The sequence below is a fragment of the Lontra canadensis genome, unplaced genomic scaffold (assembly GCF_010015895.1).
Source record: "Lontra canadensis isolate GAN:19392208 unplaced genomic scaffold, GSC_riverotter_1.0 scaffold55, whole genome shotgun sequence".
Classification (NCBI taxonomy): domain Eukaryota; kingdom Metazoa; phylum Chordata; class Mammalia; order Carnivora; family Mustelidae; genus Lontra; species Lontra canadensis.
In genome coordinates this window covers 4614873-4635299 of record NW_022631049.1, presented here as the reverse complement: position 1 = coordinate 4635299, position 20427 = coordinate 4614873, and the positions used below count along the sequence as shown (strand labels likewise).

At 37.0% G+C, this 20427-nt stretch overlaps 1 protein-coding gene and 1 long non-coding RNA gene across 2 annotated transcripts in view; one reads left to right on the top strand and one right to left on the bottom strand.

The window, feature by feature from the left end:
- The window catches only part of LOC116878058, a 54305-nt gene extending 45070 nt beyond the window's left edge, over positions 1 to 9235 (top strand). The window contains exons 2-3 of the long non-coding RNA XR_004384765.1: positions 4701 to 4787; positions 9216 to 9235. This is a non-coding gene — a long non-coding RNA (uncharacterized LOC116878058). The remainder of the gene's footprint in view (positions 1 to 4700; positions 4788 to 9215) is intronic.
- Positions 1 to 20427, bottom strand: part of SGPP1 (sphingosine-1-phosphate phosphatase 1) — a 35448-nt gene that overhangs the window by 8985 nt on the left and 6036 nt on the right. The window contains exon 2 of the mRNA XM_032875230.1: positions 2492 to 2581. Within this exon, the coding sequence (XP_032731121.1) occupies positions 2492 to 2581 (90 nt within the window). The remainder of the gene's footprint in view (positions 1 to 2491; positions 2582 to 20427) is intronic.

The following is a 20427-nucleotide window of genomic DNA, read 5'->3' as shown; positions in this document are numbered from 1 at the left end:
AACAGTAACAAAGCTTACTGCAAATACTGCATGAAGTGTTCATTATAAATTTATTTAGAACATGATCAGGACTCTCTTCTTATGTTAATGAAGACATCAGCTTAGATAATATGGTATCTAAGCACCTACTGGAAATTCATAGGCCACATACTGCCTATAGTTCCATACTAATTTCACAATAAATAGTACAGATACAAATTATGACTAAGAAAATTGTTCAAAATGCCGGTAATTAGCTGAAACATTAAAATATAGGAAAAAGCAAAAATTGTGGGAAAACATTAGATCTATTATGTAAAAAAGTGGGGTTCATTATAGGTTTAATTTCATACATCAACTAGCAAATGATTAGAAGCAATGTACTATTGATTAGGAAAAACTGTGGTCATAACACAGGGCATTATTTACATGTTTGCAACTTACCCGTGATTTTACTTTTAAAAGGAAAACAAAAATTTATAATACTACACGTAATAACATTCAGTAGCTAGTCAGAATAAAACTGATGAAACATTCCATAGGACAAAAAGGTTTTTGAATAAAGGACTAGGGTTATCAGACGTATGATCTGAAAAATACAACATTAATATTGTTTTTACATCAGCTGATTCAAAAATAGGGGCACCAGTATGTAAAAACTGAACTGAACTCAGCTTGAATATTTGACCCATCCACTAAACATCTGTTTTTTTAAGAACACGTCTTTTAGATTATGTATTCAATATAATCAGATGCTTACTACTCTTTTTATTATGATAATGAACCTATGGGTACTATTATCTAATATCTTTTCCTCTGAGAAATATCAGGGATCCATTTTTTATCATTCAAAGATGCATAACCATTTGGTAGTTTTTTAGGAGTAATATTATTAACTTTTGGGATTAGAAGGGAATAACTAACAAGGCAAAGAGCTGGATAACATTTTCTCTTGACAAATATTAGATCTGACCTGAAAATATGATACTTCTCTCATTATAAAATTAGTAGGTATCGATCAGACAGAATTATGTGTAAATTCACAATTTTTAATTAATACCAATAATTATAAAATTATTGAACACAAATAATGTGCTTACTAATTTCCAACTTCTGGAAATTTACTAGTGAAGGGGCAGCTACTGAAGGTAGCAATCTAAGTAAAAAATAGAAATCTAGTATTTCTACAGCTATGAAACAGTTACATAGATATTTATGAGTAGAAAATTCTAAAAGGATAATAAGAATTTGTAACTAGTTATAAATTTTTTGATTCCATGAGTTAGTTCATATTTACTTTTTTTTTTCTGATCCTTTATCTACAAAATACATAATACATTCAGTGTACTAGGAGACACCAGACTTGATGCAAGGGACAGAGAGAAAACATAGTTACTTTTCTTCTGTTGCTTATTGTCTAGTGGGGGTGACAGATTAAAAAAAAAAAAAAAGCAACTGTAGTTTAGCATTGGTGCTATGCTAGATTTATGCTCAGGATGCTCTGGAGAAAGGTCACTTAACCAGTCTAGAGACAGGAAAGATGGGGAATGTTACAAGGCTTTTAAGAGATAAGAACGTTTCTGTCCTTGAGGAATGGATAAGATAGTTAGCTAGACAAAAAAGATATTCCGAGCAGAAGTTACAGCATTCCTAAAGGTATGGAGATAAGGAATACAATTTACCTTTGAGTAAACATGAGTCATTCAGTCATTCAGGCCTCACATTTGTGTTTTGGAAGTAATCTACAACGGGAGACTAAACACTGTGGAGTGGTGTCAGACTGGAAGTAGGGCTACTAATGAAGCTATTACTGTAATCTGGTGAAGAGATGATACAAGCTAGAATTAAAGAAATGCCGATGGGAAGGGGAGGAGAACAGGTGAGGAGAGGCTAAAGAGTACAGGGTCCCTGTGCCACTGCTTTTTAAACTGAATAGCATTCTCAAAATAACTGGTGTAAGCACTAAAATACTGTTGGGTGCTCAGCGGGGAGACTGCTTCCCTCTCCCTCTCTCTCTCTCTCTCTCTCTGCCTGCTTCTCTGCCTACTTGTGATCTCTCTCTGTCAAATAAAATCTTTAAAATACTGCTGGAAAAAAAAAGAAAACTAGAGTTTAATATGTAAATATAAGTGATTTTTTACTAGTAAGTAGAGCTCTCCCTGATTTCTGTATTGCTGGCTTTCACTCAGCGGTAGAAGAGGATAGAAGAGAATGAGAAGGAAAATCAAACTGAGACTGGAAGGAGGGAGAAACCTTATCCTGAGCATAATATCTGGTTATTTGTGATTGCTGGGAACTGTTTCTATAAAATACATGATTACTAAGTTAAATGTTCATAAAACATCATGTTTATATATATATATACATTATTATATATTTTTTAGCAAAATAAGATTTATAATAATATTTTCTCAAGTTTCCTATAAGCTTGAAAATGATTATAAAAACTATAAAACTGCCTGTCAATTTCAGAAAAATACATAAAGCACAATGAACACAAAGTTTTCCTTACCAGAATGGAGTGCATTCCCATGTAAATTCTACTTAGGCAAACTAGAGAACACCAGCAGGGTATAAGAATCAGTCCATATATAAGAGGATACTGAAGGGGAAAAAAAGTAAAATCAGTTAAATAAATTAGGTTAAATTTAAACAAGGAAATAAATCACTATACCACAAAACTCCACAAAAACAAGAACTGTGTTTTTACTCCCACTGTATTCCCTACACCTAAACCCAAGCATGGCACATAGCAGACACTTAAGAAAAACTTTTGCAGGGGTGCCTGGGTGACTCAGTTGGTTAAATGTCTGACTTTTAATTTTGGCTCAAGCCCTGATCTCAGGGTTGTGACACTGAGCCCTGTTTAAGATTCTCTTTGCCTCTCCCTCTGCCACTCCTCCTCCCCCGCCAAGGGCTGAGGAGCCCTTGGCTCATTGTGGAGCATGAGCTCTCTTATCAGAGGGGGAAAAAAAAGAAAATACTTTTGCATGACTGAACAAATGAATGAAATCTGGGGTTTCTACACTCTTCATTGTGAGAACTGGCTCGTTTTTGTTTCTGTAGTAAAGACTTGATCATTGGCATGCTGCAGAAGAAAAACAAGTAGGAGACATTTTTCATGTAGCTCCAAAATGAAATACCTCTGGAGTAGTGCTTGAATCTGATCCATGTAAGCATCCTTGCTTCCCTGGGGAGGAAGACTGAGCATTATCTCCCTCTCAGTTCCATCACTGACCGCTATTTGTAGTTTCTCTTGGTACTTCCCTATCTTGTATTCAGTATTCAACACCCTGTAACTGGTTTTCCACTTCTGCCCCTCCAGTAAAATTTCAAATGGTAACCTTTTTGAGAAAAATTGTTGGGGGGGAAACTGGGATCAGAAAGTCGTTAAAATAGAAAAACAACAAAGTGCAGTTAACTCTTGGTATCAGGCACTAGCGTTAAGACTTGGCTTTGAGGGGAGCCTGGGTGGCTCAGTGGGTTAAAGCCTCTGCCTTAGGCTCAGGTCATGATTCCAGGATCCTGGGATCCAGCCCCGCATTGGGCTCTCTGCTCCGCAGGGAGTCTGCTTCCTCCTCTCTCTCTTTCTCTCTCTGCTTCTCTGCCTGCTTGTGATCTCTGTCTGTCAAAATAAATAAATAAAATCTTTAAAAAAAAAAAAAAAGAAAAAAAAGACTTGGCTTTGAGGGGCGCCTGGGTGGCTCAGTGGGTTAAAGTTTCTGCCTTCAGCTCAGGTCATGATCCCAGGGTCCTGGGATCGACCTCAGCATCGGGCTCTCTGCTCCATAGGGAGCCTGATTCCTCCTCTCTCTCTGCCTGCCTCTCTGCCTACTTGTGATCTCTGTCTGTCAAATAAATAAATAAAATCTTAAAAAAAAAAAAGACAGACTTGGCTTTGAATCTCCTTGTATTAGAGGGAAAGAGGAAATGATGGATGGACACAGTGGCAAGTTTGTAAAGGAATAAGGAAGGGGACACAATTGATGCCCTATAACTTCAAATCCAAGGTGGTTCAATTTAATCAGAAATCAACTTGGTTCAATAAGAAGTGAAGTCAAAAGAAGCGAGTTAGTAGGGCTTCAAGAAGCGTGGTAAAGATTTACTAGATAGTTGTTTTGATTTGACTTACCTACTCTATTTGACATGGCCACCACTTTCTTGAAAGTCTAAATACCCTGATTTCTCTAGTACCACATTCTGTTTCCTCTTTCACCATGTATTTTTTTGTGTGTTTCCCACACAAGGGCCTATCTTCTTCTTGTTCCTTAAATACTGCATAAATAAATAAGGATTCTGCCCTTAGCAGTTCTTGGTAGCCTCAGCTTTTCTTATTTTTTTAACTACTTCACATGCCAAAGACCTACCTATCATTTCCTTGCGTTAAGAACCATATGGCCAATGCCTGCACTTGTACCTTCTATTGCACATCTCTCTCTCTCTGGAGTTAATTAAACCCACTATACTTCAAACCAATGTCATCATCCTATCACCCAAACTTGTTCCTCCTCTCATATTACCTATTTCATTTAGAAACCTCATAACCCACATAATAATCTAACTGAGAAACATGAATTATCCTTGATTCCTTCCTTATCCCTCATATTCAACCAATAATCACATCTTGCTGATTTTACCTTCTAAATACTTCTTGATTCTGTCAACTCTTTTCCACTCTTCTTAAACTGTCCTTACTCAGATCCTCCTCATTTCTTTTCCAGGCTCTACCTGTTTCTCCAGTGTTCTTCCACATGCATGAGAAACTTGGTTAAAGGGGCAGACAGACATGTAACTATATAGTGAGGTAAGTGCTATGAGAATACCCTAAAAATTCCTAGAGATTCTAAGAGATGGGCACCTAACTTAAAGACATTAACAAAATCACCCAGATTAAATAATATCCACGTTGTCCTGGGAGATGAGTAGAATTTAATCTTTAGAAAAAAGGAGTACACGGCAAAAAAGATAAAAGGCATTATAAACAGCAGGAACACCATGAACAAAGGCTCGCGGGCAAGAAAACTGTAAGCAGTATGGTTTTCTAGGAGAATAAGTTTACGCTTTAGCTGGCGGAAGGCACTAAATAGTGAACATAAAATATGCAAGTTATATGATATTTAAAGATATATCAATTATATAAGATGTGTTAAATACTATGTGTTCAAGTGTGTTAAGTGCTATGGAAAAATAAGAAGAGAACAGGTGTTGAAACAGTAATGTTCATCAAATACTCCTTATGCTCCTCCACATTTTTAGGTTCACTTGCAGTTAGATTGGGACTATGTGACTAGTTTAGCCAATGAGCTGGGTAAAAGTGACTTATGCCACTTTTAATCATTCTATGAGCTCTCTCTTCCTTGTAGATGTAACCCTGGAAGCCACATGCTGACATGTACACAGGACAGGCAAACTTCCATCAGTCTGGGTCCCTGAAGTCCAGTTGGTTTCACTGGTGAATTTTACCAAACTTTTTAAAGTTTTTTTAAAAAAGATTCTACTTATTTATTTGACAGAGAAAGATCATAAGTAGGCAGAGAGGCAGGCAGAGAGAATGGGGGAAGCAGGTTCCCTGCCGAGCAGAGAGCCCAATGTGGGGCTCAATCCCAGGACCCTGACTGAGATCATGACCTGAGCCGAAGGCAGAGGCTTAACCCACTAAGCCACCCAGGCGCCCTTTACCAAACATTTTTAAAAGATTTAATATCCACCTTTCTCAAGCTCTTACAAACAACAACAACAACAACAACCCAGAAGTGAACACTTCCTAACTCTGTGAAGCCACTATTACCCTGATACCAAAACCAGACAAAGACATCACAAAAAAACTACAGATCAATATCCCCTGTAAGTACAGGTGCAAAAACCTCCTACAAAATATTAGCAAGCCAAATCCAAGAGCTCATTAAAAGTATTATACACCACGATGTATGATACGGGACTTATCCCAGAAACGCAAGGGTGGTTCAACAAAGAAAAATTAATGTAATATATCACATTAACAGAATTAAGAAAAAAATACCCATGATCATCCTTCATAATAAAAGCACTAAAAAACTAGGAAAGAAAGGAATTTCTTCAGCATGATAAAGGGCATTTATGAACTACCTACAGATAACACACTTAATGATGACAACCTGAAAGGTTTCTCCCCAAGATGAGAAAGACAAGATGTCTACCTCTCACCGCTGCTATCTAACGCTGTGTAAGTTCCAGCCAGAACAATTAGGCAAGAAAAAGAAAAGACATCTAAATTGGAAAAGACAAAGTAAAACTACCTCTACTCACAGATAACATGATTGTAAGAAGAAAGAAAAAAAAGAAAAGAAAAAGAAAATCCCATAAGAATCCACAAAAAAATACTAGAGTTAATAAATGAATTCAGCAAAGTTGCAGGGTACAAGATCAAAACACACAAATCAGTTCTGTTTCTATACACCAGCACTTAACAATCTAAAAAGGAATTTAAGAAAATTCAATTTACGATAGCATCCAAAAGGATAAAATAATCTAGGAATAAATTTAACCAAGTAAGTAAAAGACTGGTACACTGAAAGCTACAAAACATTAATGGAAGAAGTTACAGACCTTGTCTTTGACATAGGATATATTTATACATTAGGATATAATAGATATCATGTATATTCTCTATATGTATGTGTGTGTATATATGTACATATATAAAAAATCATAGTATTTATTTTAATTATTGTCTCTTTCCTCAAGAATTTAAGTTCCAGGGGCACCTGGGTGGCTCAGTGGGTTAAAAGCTTCTGCCTTTGGCTTGGGCCATGTTCTCAGGGTCCTGGGATTGAGCCCCACATCGGGCTATCTATTTAGCAGGGAGCCTGCTTCCCTCTCTCTCTCTCTCTGCCTGCCTCTCTGCCTGCTTGTGATCTCTCTCTGTCAAATAAATAAAATAAAATAAAATAAAATAAAATAAAATAAAATAAAATAAAATAAAGAATTTAAGTTCCATGGGGGCAGAACTTGAATCTGTTTTGTTCACTACTGTATTATCAGTGACTACAACAGTGTCAACATATAGTAGCCAATAAATAAATACTTGATAAATAAAGTAAACATAAGCCTTCAGCCACAGGAGGGTATCAGTCTTACCTTATCACATTCATGATAACCTTAGGGTCACAGGCCCATCAGTTCCTGGCCCCAAACCTGGGCCGCCTTAACCTTTAGTTCTAAGAGCATCTCCGGAATTCATCACAATAAATTGAAATCTGAAAATCCTTTTGAGTAAGCTTAGGGAATTTCCAATGCTTGTTTTAGAATAATCATTGTTAGGTAAGGATTCTGTAACTTAAGCTTTTAAAACTAATATACACTTTCTAAAACAAAGTAACCAAATTGTATAGAAATAAAAACAATCTCCTACAATAGCACATTATGAACTGTATTTTGTATACTAAAAGCAAAACAAAGCGAAAAACTTAATCACAACAGCATGTTTTCCTTCATAGTACTTTCCACACTGGCAGGCTAGTATAGAATATAATAATATATGGGTTCAAAAAGGTAAAATAATAACAAAAACTGACCCATATGCAGTCATTTAATGTACACATTAAGACAAATATGTGAACTAAAGCATTTTCAACTCAATCTGTCCTTTTGACCTATTCATATCTAGTGTCATCTTACTGTTTCTTTTGAATTCTGAAGTAACAAAGTATCAATTTAGCAACAGAACTCATCAAGTAAATATTATAATTTTAAGTATATTTTTTATTAAAAACCACAATAAGTAAAGTATTATTTAGGGCACCTGGGTGGCTCAGTTGATCTTCCCCTCAAGGTCATGATCCCAGGGTCCTAGGATCAAGTCCTGCATGGCGCTCAGCTGGAAGACTGCTTCTCCCTCTCCCACTATCCCCCCACACCGCTGCATTCCCTCTCCTGTGTCTCTGTCAAATAAATAAATAAAATCTTAAAAAAAAAAAGGAAAGTACTGCTTATTACCATCCTATCTGATACAGACTTAGGTTAACAAAATAGGATCTCTTTCCCAATTTCTGTTACAGGGAAGGGATTTGTGAAAAAGAAAGAAAAGGACTACATGTTTTAGCTTGTATCATTTTATAGCTGCAGGCAAGCAGACCACAGCTTTCCAGACAGTTAGGATGAACAAGAAATTCCTGATTCTCTCTGTGGAAACCAGAGTAGAAACAAGAGAAAGTAGTAAATTCAATCGTTCAGGCAGTTACCCATTCATTCATTCATTCATTCATTCATTCCAATTCTAATGTATCAAAGAAATTTTTATATAATCGTCTGTTGGATAATCTAGCCCTATCTGCTACAAGGCCCCAGAGAATTTCTCCAGTGTCTAATACGGATCCCATGGGGATCTGTTTCTTTAAAAATCCCTATTCAAATCTCCAGGGTTGGGAGCAAATTTAGCCTGGGGTATGAAAAGCTCCTACAGAGCTGCTTCAGCACTTGGGAGGGTAAGTGGAAGAGGAGCAACTAAGTACAGTAATTTTAAAAATGGGAAGAGCATTGCAACAGAAAACTCAAATTGTCTTCTCCACATTGGCAAATTTAGCAATTCTGTAAGAGCCCTAGTTTCTATTTTTATATAAGTCCTCTTCCTCTTTTCCTCTGCAATAACAATCTAACCAACCTTTTTCTCACTTCTGATGCACACGTATTTGCAACTGTTCTGTCCTCCCCTTGACTGTCACACTCTACTAATTCCTAACCATCCCAGTCCTTTACTTGACAAATAAACTGGCTGGATTTTTTAAAGCCACAGTTCATTTCTAGGAAGCTGTTACAAGAAGTAAATGTGGATTTGTTCTTTATTGAAGGGTTAACAGATTAAATAATTTTACTTAACATACAACTTACTGTGTACCAGGCACTGTTTTAAGACCTTTAGAAATATTAGCTCATTTAATCATCAGAACAACCCTATGGGGTAGATACTCTAATTCAAATGAAACTGAGTCAAAGAGAGGTCCAGAATTTAAACAGGCATTAAGTAATGGAGCTGAGAGTCAAACACTGAAAGTCTAATTCCCGAATCTAAGCTCTTAACCACTATACTAAGCTGTCATTCATTAATAGCATGTTGTTTAATTCCTTGTATCCTTGTATCAAGCAGATTATCTCTCAGATCTTTTTTATTTAGGTTTTTCTTAAAATGGAGGCTAGGTACAAACTTAATTAGAGGTAGAAGGGATCTTAAAGATATTAATTCCACTCTCCTTTCTTTACAGTGAAGAAATGACCCAGGGACGCTTATTCTTCAGTGGCCTATCCTGATGCCTTTTCCAATTTACCATGCTTGTTACTTTACACTTTTATCACTATACAAATAGGTAATAATTTTAAGTTTGGTAGGAGTTTCTAGTTTTTAATTTTTTTTTTCTTAGAGAATGTTGAGCTTTACTTGCTGAATTTGTTATGTCCTCTAATAAGAAAGTTTTAATTAAATCTTTAGGTCTTATCAAAAAAGCTGAAAGAAGGGGCACCTGGGTGGCTCAGTGGGTTAAGCCTCTGCCTTCGGCTCAGGTCATGATCTCAGGGTCCCGGGATCGAGCCCCGCATCGGGCTCTCTGCTCAGCGGGGAGCCTGCTTCCCCCTCTCTCTCTGCCTGCCTCTCTGCCTACTTGTGATCTCTCTCTCTCTCTCTGTCAAATAAATAAATAAAATCTTTAAAAAAAAAAAAAGCTGAAAGAAAAATTTATAAGTCCTTCACATTATTTTCAAATTAGAAAAAATTTACCAAACTGAGAACAGATCATATGACCTCCTAGATGCTTTTAATTTCACACCACGATCTAATCTTTTCATTGCACAGCCTATTATGGGAACACTTATCTAAACATCCCCTTCAGTTATTCTACTAAACGGTTTTATTCCTACTGATATGCTTTCCTTAACTCTTTACCACACATAATCAGAATTAGTTTTTATATTGTGTCATTTGTCATTCGCATTCATTGCGGTTAGTAAAAAAGTCAATAAAATGACCTGCAATTAAAGCAATGACAAAAACTGTTTTCAATAGAATTCAGAATTTTCATAGTAATTTAAATATGGGACAAAGTCAGGCACCAGAAAAAAAACTATTTTGAACTCAAGAAATGGATAGTGTATATGTAAACAACAGATGACAAGGATACCACGTTAATGATATATCTGCCTTGTTTTCATACCCTGCTACTTGAATAAAAATTGATGCAACCTTTCTGAAAAGCATTTTGTCCATACATAAAAAAGCTCTAAATGTTCATATACGTTCACACAGTGATCTCTCTCCTAAAAAGGCATAGAAATGTGGACCAAGGATTCATATACAAAAATGTTTATCATGCAATTATATATACCATGCAATGATAAACAAATCAATATTTATTGATTATAATGTAGTAGTTTAAAATAAAAATGTAGATAATAGGAATTGAATTATGTAGAGAAAGTAAAGTATTAGAAGGATACAGAATATCTCACTGAGCCCTAAGGCAAAAGGAAGCTAAGGCTTAAAGAAGAAACTGGAGCGAGCTATCAACTAGACAGTCACAGGATCCTCTCTTCTTCCATATCCACTTCATCTTTTTCTGTGTGGCAGCTTTTCCGCTCTTTAGTCCACATGGTAGATGGTTTTTTTAATTCTTCAGTGGAGAAACCTGCCCAAACTCAGTACCTGTTCTCAATTTTTTTTTTTTAAGATTTTATTTGTCAGAGAGGGAGGGAGCACAAGCAGTGGGAGCGGCAGGGAGAGAGAAGCAGACTCCCCACAAGCAGGGAGCCAGACGCAGAACTCCATTCCAGGACCTCCGGATCATGACCTGAGCTGAAGGCAGACGGCTTAACCGGCAGAGTCACACAGGTGTCCCCTGTTCTCAATTTCTGATGGACAAGATTGCATAGACAAAATATTTGCCCTAAAGGTGAGGGATTCTTAGGGGGTTGTTGGTGAAGTTTTAGAATATAGGTGAGGTTCAGTGGGGTGGAGGTCCAGAGCCGATGACCAAGAAAGAATTCTTGAGACATCTTTGATGCAAAATGGTGGTTTATTAAGCACGGGGAGAGGACCCGTGGGCAGAAAGAGCTGCTCCTGTGGGGTTGTGAGAGGTGGTAGGTTATGTAGGATGGGGTTGGGTAGGTAAGGAAAAGGGAGGTTTCAATAGAACTTTCATATGCTAAAGAGGAGGTATTGAAGCCTTGCCATTGTCAAGGTCATTTTTCCCTCTAGCAAGGTATTAATATTACGATAGGTGGGAGATTCCTAAAGAATGTCACATATGCGCCACCCAGGAGTGGAAGTGGGGGAAAGTTGCAGGGTGTCAGCTTTTGCTTTGTCCTCAGCCAGCCTTCTGTTCCCTCATCATTGTAAGCTAGGCTGACTCCCCAAAGGTGCCTACTTCTTCAGGTGCGGGACAATGGTCTAGTTTCATAATCTCTTTGTATCAGTTTCCTCATCTATAAATGGAGGTAACAGTATCTATAGTAAGTACAGTCCTATAATATAAAAACTATTTTGCAAGAATCTGAAAGTGTTTTATTCATTAAGAATATTTTCTAGAGGGGTGCCTGGGTAGTTCAGTTGGTTAGGTGTCCAACTCTTGACTTTGGTTTAGGTCATACTCTTGGGGTCGTGGGATCAAGCCCCACATGGGGCTCCCCACTCTGCAGGGAATCTCCTTCTCTCCATCTCCCCACTCTCCCTTTGCCTCCCCCCCAACTTGCACATACTCTCTCTCACTCTCAAATCAATCAATCTTAACAAAAAAAAAAAAAAAAAAAAAAGTTTTCTGGGAATTTTTATTGATAGAGAAAAAATATTAGAGTTCTCTAGAGAAATGAAACCAGTAAGATACACACACACACACACACACATAAATGGAGGGGGAGTCACTGCAAGGAATTGGCTTTATTACTGTATTTATTTAAGGATCATGGAGGCTACAAATACAAAATCTGCAGGGTAGGCCAGTGGACTGGAGATCCAGGAAAAAGTTGATGTAGCTCAAGTCCAAATATAGTAGGTGAACAGAATCCCCTCTTCCTGGGGGAAAACAGTCTTTTATTCTCTTAAGGCTTTCAATTGATTAGATAAAGCCCCCCCAATATTATGCAAGATAATCTCAAAATCTACTGATTGAAATGTTAATAACTACCTTAAAAATATCTTTTTTTTTTCAAAGATTTTTAAATTTGTCAGAGTGTACACACAAGCAGGGGGAGTGGCAGGTAGAGGGAGAAGCAAGGTACCCAGTGAGCAAGGAACCTGATGTGGGACTCAATCCCAGGACCCTGGGATCATGACTGAGCTGAAGGCAGATGCTTAATTAACCGACTAAGCCCACCGAGGCGTCCCTAAAAAATATCTTCACAGAAACATCTACAAGAGTGTTTGCCCCCAAATCTGGGTATCGTGGCCTAGATAAGTGTCCTATAAAATTAAGTATCAAACATTATATTAAATAAAAAAGTAAACACCATATACAATATGGTTGAAATTATTTTCAAATTGTAAGGAAATACAAAAAAAATTAACATTAGGTTTTTTCTATTTTTATTTTACAAGTCTTCTATAAAGCTCAGTACTTAGCTCGTCTGTCCTTCCAGCAGCATTTAACAATATTAATTAGGGGCGCCTGGGTGGTTTAGCCAGGTAAGCAGCTAACTTTGGCTCAAGTCAGGATCTCAGGCCCTGAGTCCTGCTACCCACTCCGCAGGGAGTCTGCTTGTCCCTCTTCCTCTGCCCTTAACCCCCCGTTCATGTTCTCAAGTAAATAAAATCTTCAAAACAAACAAAAAATATTAATTACTAGCCTTTTCTAGAAACACTCTTCCACTTGTAGCTTCCCTTTAGAGTATATTCTTTTTATGATACTGTCCAATTTATACTCCTTCTGCATATATCCCTGCTTAAGCCCCCCTGCAGTGTGGCCCTGGAGACATGCTAATACTGTGTTGATCCTACTTTTTTTTACTACAACTATTGGATCAGGTATGGACACTTGGTCCTAGAGGAGCAAATCCATTGGCTGGAATGAGCTGATTAGATTGTTCTTCCTAATTGTAATTTGAATGAAAGTCCGTCATGACTCTCTGTTGTATGCTTGAAATTGAAATAAGGGAGAAGCAGGGTAAGGCTGACATGCATGCCAAAGCAGAGAAAGAAGGAAATAAATGAGAGGCCATGTAACCCCAAGAAACAGATGGACGGCACTGCCTTTAGTTCTGATAGCATTCCATGGGCCTGGCTCCATTCCCAGGAAGCCTGACAGCACTTTCTTGATTTTGACTTCCATAAGAAGATATTCCTTCTAGTCCTCAAATAAATTTCCTTTTTTTTTAAATTTAAGCTGGTAGAAAGAATCCCCCCCACCACACACAGCCTTAGTTAGATAATCCCTAAGATATCTTCTTACCTCTCAAACTGCTACTTGTCAGATTCTGTTTCAGTTTCTTTTTACCCTATCCATTCCTTAAATATTAATGTATTTTAAGGTTTTTTCCTTAGACCCTCTGTTCTCACTGTATGTACTCTCCAAGGGCAGTACCAGCCACTCTCATCATTCATTCTGCACATATATGCTGATGATACTAAACCCGTCTAGGTCTCTTTGCTTTGCTTTTTAATTTAAAGTCAGTTAGGGGTGACTGGGTGGCTATGTTAAGCGTCTGCCTTTAGCCGATGAGGTCACGATCCCAGGATCCTGGGATTGAGCCCCACATTGGGCTCCCCATTCAGCGGGAAGCCTGTTTCTCCCTCTCCCACTCCCCCTGCTTGTGTTCCCTCTCTAGCTGTGTCTATCAAATAAATAAAATCTTTTAGGAAAAAAAAGTCAATTAGCCAACATATAGTACATCATTAGTTTCAGATGTTTATTAATTAGTTGCATGTAACACCCAGTGCTCATTACATCACATGCCCTCCTTAATGCCCATCCCCCAGCTACCTCATCCCCCCACGCACCTCCCCTTCAGCAACCCTCAGTTTGTTTCCTAGAGTTAAGAATCTCTCATGCGGGGCGCCTGGATGGCTCAGTTGGTTAAGTCACTGACTTCAGCTCAAGTCAGGATCCCTGCTCAGAGAGAAGTCTGCTTCTCCCTCTCGTGGTTTCTTTCTCTCTCTCAAATAAAATCTTTTTTTTTTTTTAAAAAGTCTCTCATGGTTTTTCTTCACTGATGAGTTTCCATTCCATTTTCCCTCTCTTCCCCATGATCCTCTGCGCTGTTTCTTATTTTCCACATATGAGTAAAATCATATAATTATCCTTCTCTGATTGACTTATTTCACCCAGCATAATACCTTCCAGTTCCACCCACATAGATATAAATAGTAAGTATTCATCCCTTCTGATGGCTGAGTAATACTCCACTGTATTCCATTATACTGTACTGTAGAGTATACACTGTACTCCGTAATACTCCATTATAGTTGAGTATCTGCTTTCAAATTGTGTGTATATATATATATGTATACTCCATTGTATATATAACTTCTTTATTCATTCATCTGTCAATGGGCATCTCAGCTCTTTCCACAGTTTCGCTATTGTGGACATTGCTGTTATAAACATTGAGGTCCCCATGTCCCTTTGGATCAATACATTTCCATCTTTGTGGTAAATATGTCTAGGTCTCTTTCATGTGTAGACCTGCCTCCCAGATAGTTCTGTCTTAAAGACACCTCAAATTCAATTAAAACTAAAATGGAATTCTCCTCCTGCTTTCCAGATTTTCTATTTCTATAAATTAAACTACTATTTCTCAGCCTCCCAAATAGGAAATCTGGGAATAATCCTTTACTCCTGTTTTTCTTCCTTACTGCCATCTGGAATTAATCACCACGTCTTGTCAATTCTACCTCTAAATATCTCTTAAAGGTATCCATTTCTTTCTACTCCCACTGACACTATCTAGGTCAGGGGCCAGTAGAGTTTTTAAATAAAGAGCCAGATAGTAACTATTTTGGACTTTGTGGATTACGTAGTCAGTGTCACAGTTATTCAGCTCTATTGCTTTAACACAAAAGCATCACACACAATCTAGATATAAATGAATAGACATGGCTGTGTTTCAATAAGGTTTTAGGAATCCTCACTAAAATTATTAATGTCATATAATTTGCGCCTGTCACAAAATATTCTTCTTGTGGCTTTTTTCAACTATTTAAAATGTAAAAAAATCATTCACAGTTCACAAGTCCTATAAAATCAGGCAGCTGGCTGCTGTTCGTAGTCTCCTGATCTAGGCCTCCCATCTTTCCTCCCTTGAACTGGTGGGAATAACATCTTAGTTGGTCTGGTTTCCCTGCCTCCAGTCTTACTGCTTGCTCTCTAGTCCATTTTTTATACTACAGACACAATAGTCTTCCTAAAACAATCTGATCTCCCCCAAGCAAACAGACCATATTTTGGGGTTTTTGCCCTGTTATCTGTAGGGCTTGTGATACTGGCTAGTACTTACTAAAAATGAAATGATTATATTTGTGGAATTTAATATCGTTGCCTTTATTAAAGCTTTTTAGTCAAGAAAAAAGGTACACTTGCAACAGAAGAAATAAACGTCATAATTCTCAGTTGATACGATTTTTTTCTATGAAGAACAAATGAAATTATACATATAAATTATTAAAGGAGAGCTGAAAAAAGTTGCTGTTTATATGATCAATGCATAAAAATCAAGCATGCTTCTATCTTCCAGCCCCAAAGTTAGAATATTTGATTTTTAACAAGACATCATTATAACACATAACATGTTATATGTATATAACATATGTTATATATATATATATATGCACACATATAACAATAACAAAAAATATAAAGTAACTACAAATAAATCTAACAGAATTTATATTTTATTTATATGGAGAAGGTTATAAGACTCCATTGTAATAAGAAAACCTAAATATATAAGATTCACCATATTCACAGATACATTCAATATTGTAAGGCTATCAATTCTCTCTACATTCATTTATAAATTCACTGTGATTTCAATAAAAGTCCAGAGTTTTTTATAGAAACTAAAGAACTCATTCTAAAATGTATATTGAAAGCAAATACTCAAAAACAGCCAAGACAATCTTGAAGAATATGGTAGAGAACTTTCATAAATAAGATTTACTCTAAAGCAATTAATAAGACTTACTCTAAAGCATAAATTAAATAAAACTAAAGCAATTAATAATTACTCTGAAGCAATTTCATAAATAAGATGATAAGACTTACTCTAAAGCATGACAATGATAAAGAGATAGACAAAAAAACAGTGAAACACAACAAAGAACCCCAGAATCACACCCATACATATATGGAAACTTGATATATAACCTAAGTGGCATTACAGATAAGTGGAGAAAGGATGAATTATTCAAAAATAGTATTAGGTCAATTAATTATCAGTGTGAAAAAAATTACATCAGATCCATATCTCACAATATATACAAAACTAAAGTTAGATCAAATTTTTTAAACATGAAAGTAGTATTTTATCTTTCCAATAAAAAAAAATAGCAAAAAGATTTTTCTTTTAGAGCTAGAGAAACGGGCGCCTGAATGGCTCAGTGGATTAAAGCCTCTGCCTTCAGCTCAGTCATGGTCTCAGGATCCTGGGATTGAGCCCGCATCGGGCTCTCTGCTCATCAGGGGAGCCTCTTCCTCCTCTCTTTCTGCCTGTCTCTCTGCCTACTTGTGATCTCTGTCAAATAAATAAATAAAATTAAAGAAAAAAAAACTAGAAAAACAAAATCCAAAGTACATACAAAAAACTGTACAAACAAGTGAAAACAGCAAGAATAAGTAAAAAAAATATTATAAAGCTACAATAAATGTAATAGTATGGAACTTGCACACAAATATCAGATGTATCAATTCTAAGTAAAAAATATGGATATAGACCCAAGTATATACCTATATTTAATATATGATAAAAGTGACAGTTCAAGTCAGTAGGGGAAAATGGGCTATTGATGCTATTGGGGAATATCAAGTGAGATTCCTTCCTCAAAGAGATGGTTAAAAGATTTAAGCATAGGGCACCTGGGTGGCTCAGTGGGTTAAACCTAGCCTTCCACTCAAGTCATGATCTTAGGGTCCTCAGATCGAGTCCCACATTGGGCTCTCTGTCAACAGGGAGCCTGCCCCCCTTCCCCGCCTCTCTCTGCCTGCCTCTCTGTCTACTTGTGATCTCTGCTGAATAAATAAAATCTTAAAAAAAAAAGATTTAAGCATAAAAAAACAACCACAGAAGTACTGTAAGAAACAACAGTAGAAGGCTATTCTATGTATGATACAAAACCCAGAAACTATGAAACAAAAGATACCTAAAAAAAAAGAATTCTGGGGCACCTGGGTGGCTCAGTGGGTTAAGCCTCTGCCTTCGGTCCTGATCTCAGGGTCCTGGGATCGAGCCCCACATTGGGCTTTCTGCTCAGAAGGGAGCCTGCTTTCCTCTCTCTGCCTGCCTGCCTCTCTGCATACGTTGTGATCTCTGTCTGTCAAATGAATAAATAAAATCTTTAAAAAGAAAAAATTCTGCTTGGAAAAAATGGTAGGAAGAAAATAGGAAAGCACATTTCTAAATCATACATGGACAAAAAGCTAATTTGACCACAATATAAAGGGCTTCAAAAACCAATCAGTAACCCAAGAGAAACAAAAACATATGTCCATGCAAAAACTTATACAAAACTATCCATAGCAACATTATTCAAAATAACCAAAAAGTAAAACCAAATGTCTATCAACAAATGAAAGGATAAATAAAATGTATATCCATCTGATCGAACAGTACACTTCACAATAAAAAGGAATGAAAGGAATAAAGCACTGATACATGCTATAATATGGATGAATCTTAAAACATGCTAAGTGAAAGAAACCAGCAAGAGACTATCTACTATATAGACTATATACTATGCTTCCATTTACATGATATGTCCAGAGTAGACAAATCTATAGAGACAAAGTGGATCAGTGATTGTCTAGGGTTGGGGGTAGGGGGATGAAGAGTGACTACTATGCGTATTGGGTTCCTTTGAGTGGTGATGGAAATATTCTAAAGTTGATTGTAGTGGTGGTTGCACAACTCTATGAATATTATCAGAAGCCACTAAACTGCATATTTTAAATGGTTGAATTATATATTAATTACTTATCAGTAAGTTTTTTGTAATATAAAAAACAAAGTAAGTAAAGGTGAGAGGATCTGTTTCTGTCCATAAAGGATTAACAGCTATAACAGCCATTCCATTATAAACAGCCAGAAAACTTGACAAATTATATAAAACAACCATTTTCACATACTGGAAAAGAAGCAGCACGAACTGTAATTCAGGAGAAGAGGGAAATAAATTAGATGAGCCCTATGATTGCCCTAACTTGCTGCTGGAGGCAGTTTCCAGGCTGTAGCATGGGAGGAGGAACCAAAACAAAGGCTAGCAGTCTCACTGGGTTAAGGGAAGAAGAGTGGAATTCGCAGAGGCCAAAGCAGCCATTAATTTGCAGCACAGAGCACAAGAGAGAGGAATCCACACAGAGAATGAGCCCCAAAGAACTGCAGGGGGTCTCTGCAAATTGTTTGCTGAGTACTAATGTGTGCATGCATGGGGTGAAAATCCACCTGTCTAGGGAAAATAGTAGGCCAAACAATTCCCAAAGCTCACATAGGATGGGAATTGCTTTCCCATTAGGCAGAATACTAAGGGAATTGGGCAGTTTTTGTAAGGTTATCACCTGGAGAGCCTGGCTGCCTTAATAGAGCATGTGATTCTCGATCTCAGGGTTGTAAATTCAAGTCCCACACTGAGTGTAAAGATTACTAATAAGTAAAAAATTTTTAAAAAATGTTATGATCTTAGCAATGAGGCCAAATTAGCTGTAGACTAAGGTTATTCTGGACACTCTCAGCTTAAATTGACAAGTAATTTAACTGTAACCACGATCAAGTCCGACACTATTTACAGGAATAAACACAATCTAAAACTATAAAAATTACTAAGCAAAGAAGCCGGAGAATATGATCCAGGAGAAATACTAGAGTCACACAAAGATGACAAAGATGATGGTTAGTGGATAAGAATCTTTAAACATCTATTAAAATCTTATACTCAAGAAAAAGAAAATAGGAACATACTGAGTGGAGAAATGGAAGACTTAAAAAACACACAATTGGAGCTTCTAGATATAAAATAAACAGTATCTGAAACTATATCCCAACCTACTTGAGGAGTCTACCAGAAAATCAGACACTGCAGAAGAAAAAATCAATGAACCTGAAGTCATAGCAATAGAAACAATCCAAAATTAATCAGAGAGCAAAAACACTGCAATCATCATCATCACATCAGTGACCTGTGAGTGACCAGTGTAAACAATTTAACATACATGAAACTGAGTTCCAGAACAGGAGGAGATGATAGAAGAAGGGAGAAAAAAAATTTTCTAGAAATGCTGGAACATTATACAAAAATAATAATGTATTACTGTGAGTTTTATAACATGTAGATGTAAAATGTATGACAATAATATAAAGAGGGGAGAGGGAAAAATGGAAGTATAGTCTTGTAAGGTTCTTAAGGGATACTTGAAGTGGTATATGGTATAACGTTACTTGAAGGTAGAGCAACAGTTTAAAAAAAAAATCCCAAAAAGAATAGTTTCGAAAAAGGGGTGCCTGGGTGGTTCAGTGGTTAAGCATCTGCTCAGGTCATGATTCCAGGGTCCTGGATCCAGCCCCACATGGTGCTCCCCGCTCAGCAGGGAATCTGCTTCCCCCCCCTCTCACTCCCCCTGCTTGTGTTCCCTCTCTCGCTATCTCTCTCTCTGTCAAATAAATAAATAAAATCTTAAAAAAAAAAAAAAAAAAGAGGGACACCTGGGTGGCTCAGTGGGTTAAAGCCTCTGCTTTGGGCTCAGGTCGTGATCCCAGGGTTCTGGGATTGAGCCCCGAATTGGGCTCTCTGCTCAGCAGGGAGCCTGCTTCCTCTTCTCTCTCTGCCTGCCTCTCTGCCTACTTGGGATCTCTGTCTGGCAAATAAATAAATAAAATAAAATCTTTAAAAAAAAAATAGCTTCAGAAAAAAGAATCAGTAAGTAAAATGCCAGTAATCTAATAGAAAACAAATATGAGAAAGGTTTGAATAGGCAGTACTGGAAGAGTCAACTTACTAAATAAATTATGCTACATTAACATATTGGTGCAGGGGTGCCTGGGTGGCTCAGTTAGTTAATAATTCAACCCTTGATTTCAGCCCAGGTTATGTTCCCAGGGTTCTCGGATCAAGCCCTGTGTCGGGCTCCCTGCTCAGCTGCTTGAGCCTTACCTTTCCCTCTCCTGCCCTTGCTTGTGCACTCTCTCTCTGTCAAATAAAATAAGTAAAATCTTTAAATAAATACATAAATAAATCTTTAAAAATATAGAGTGTATTGGAACATAATGTAAAATGTGAAAAAGTTACACAAC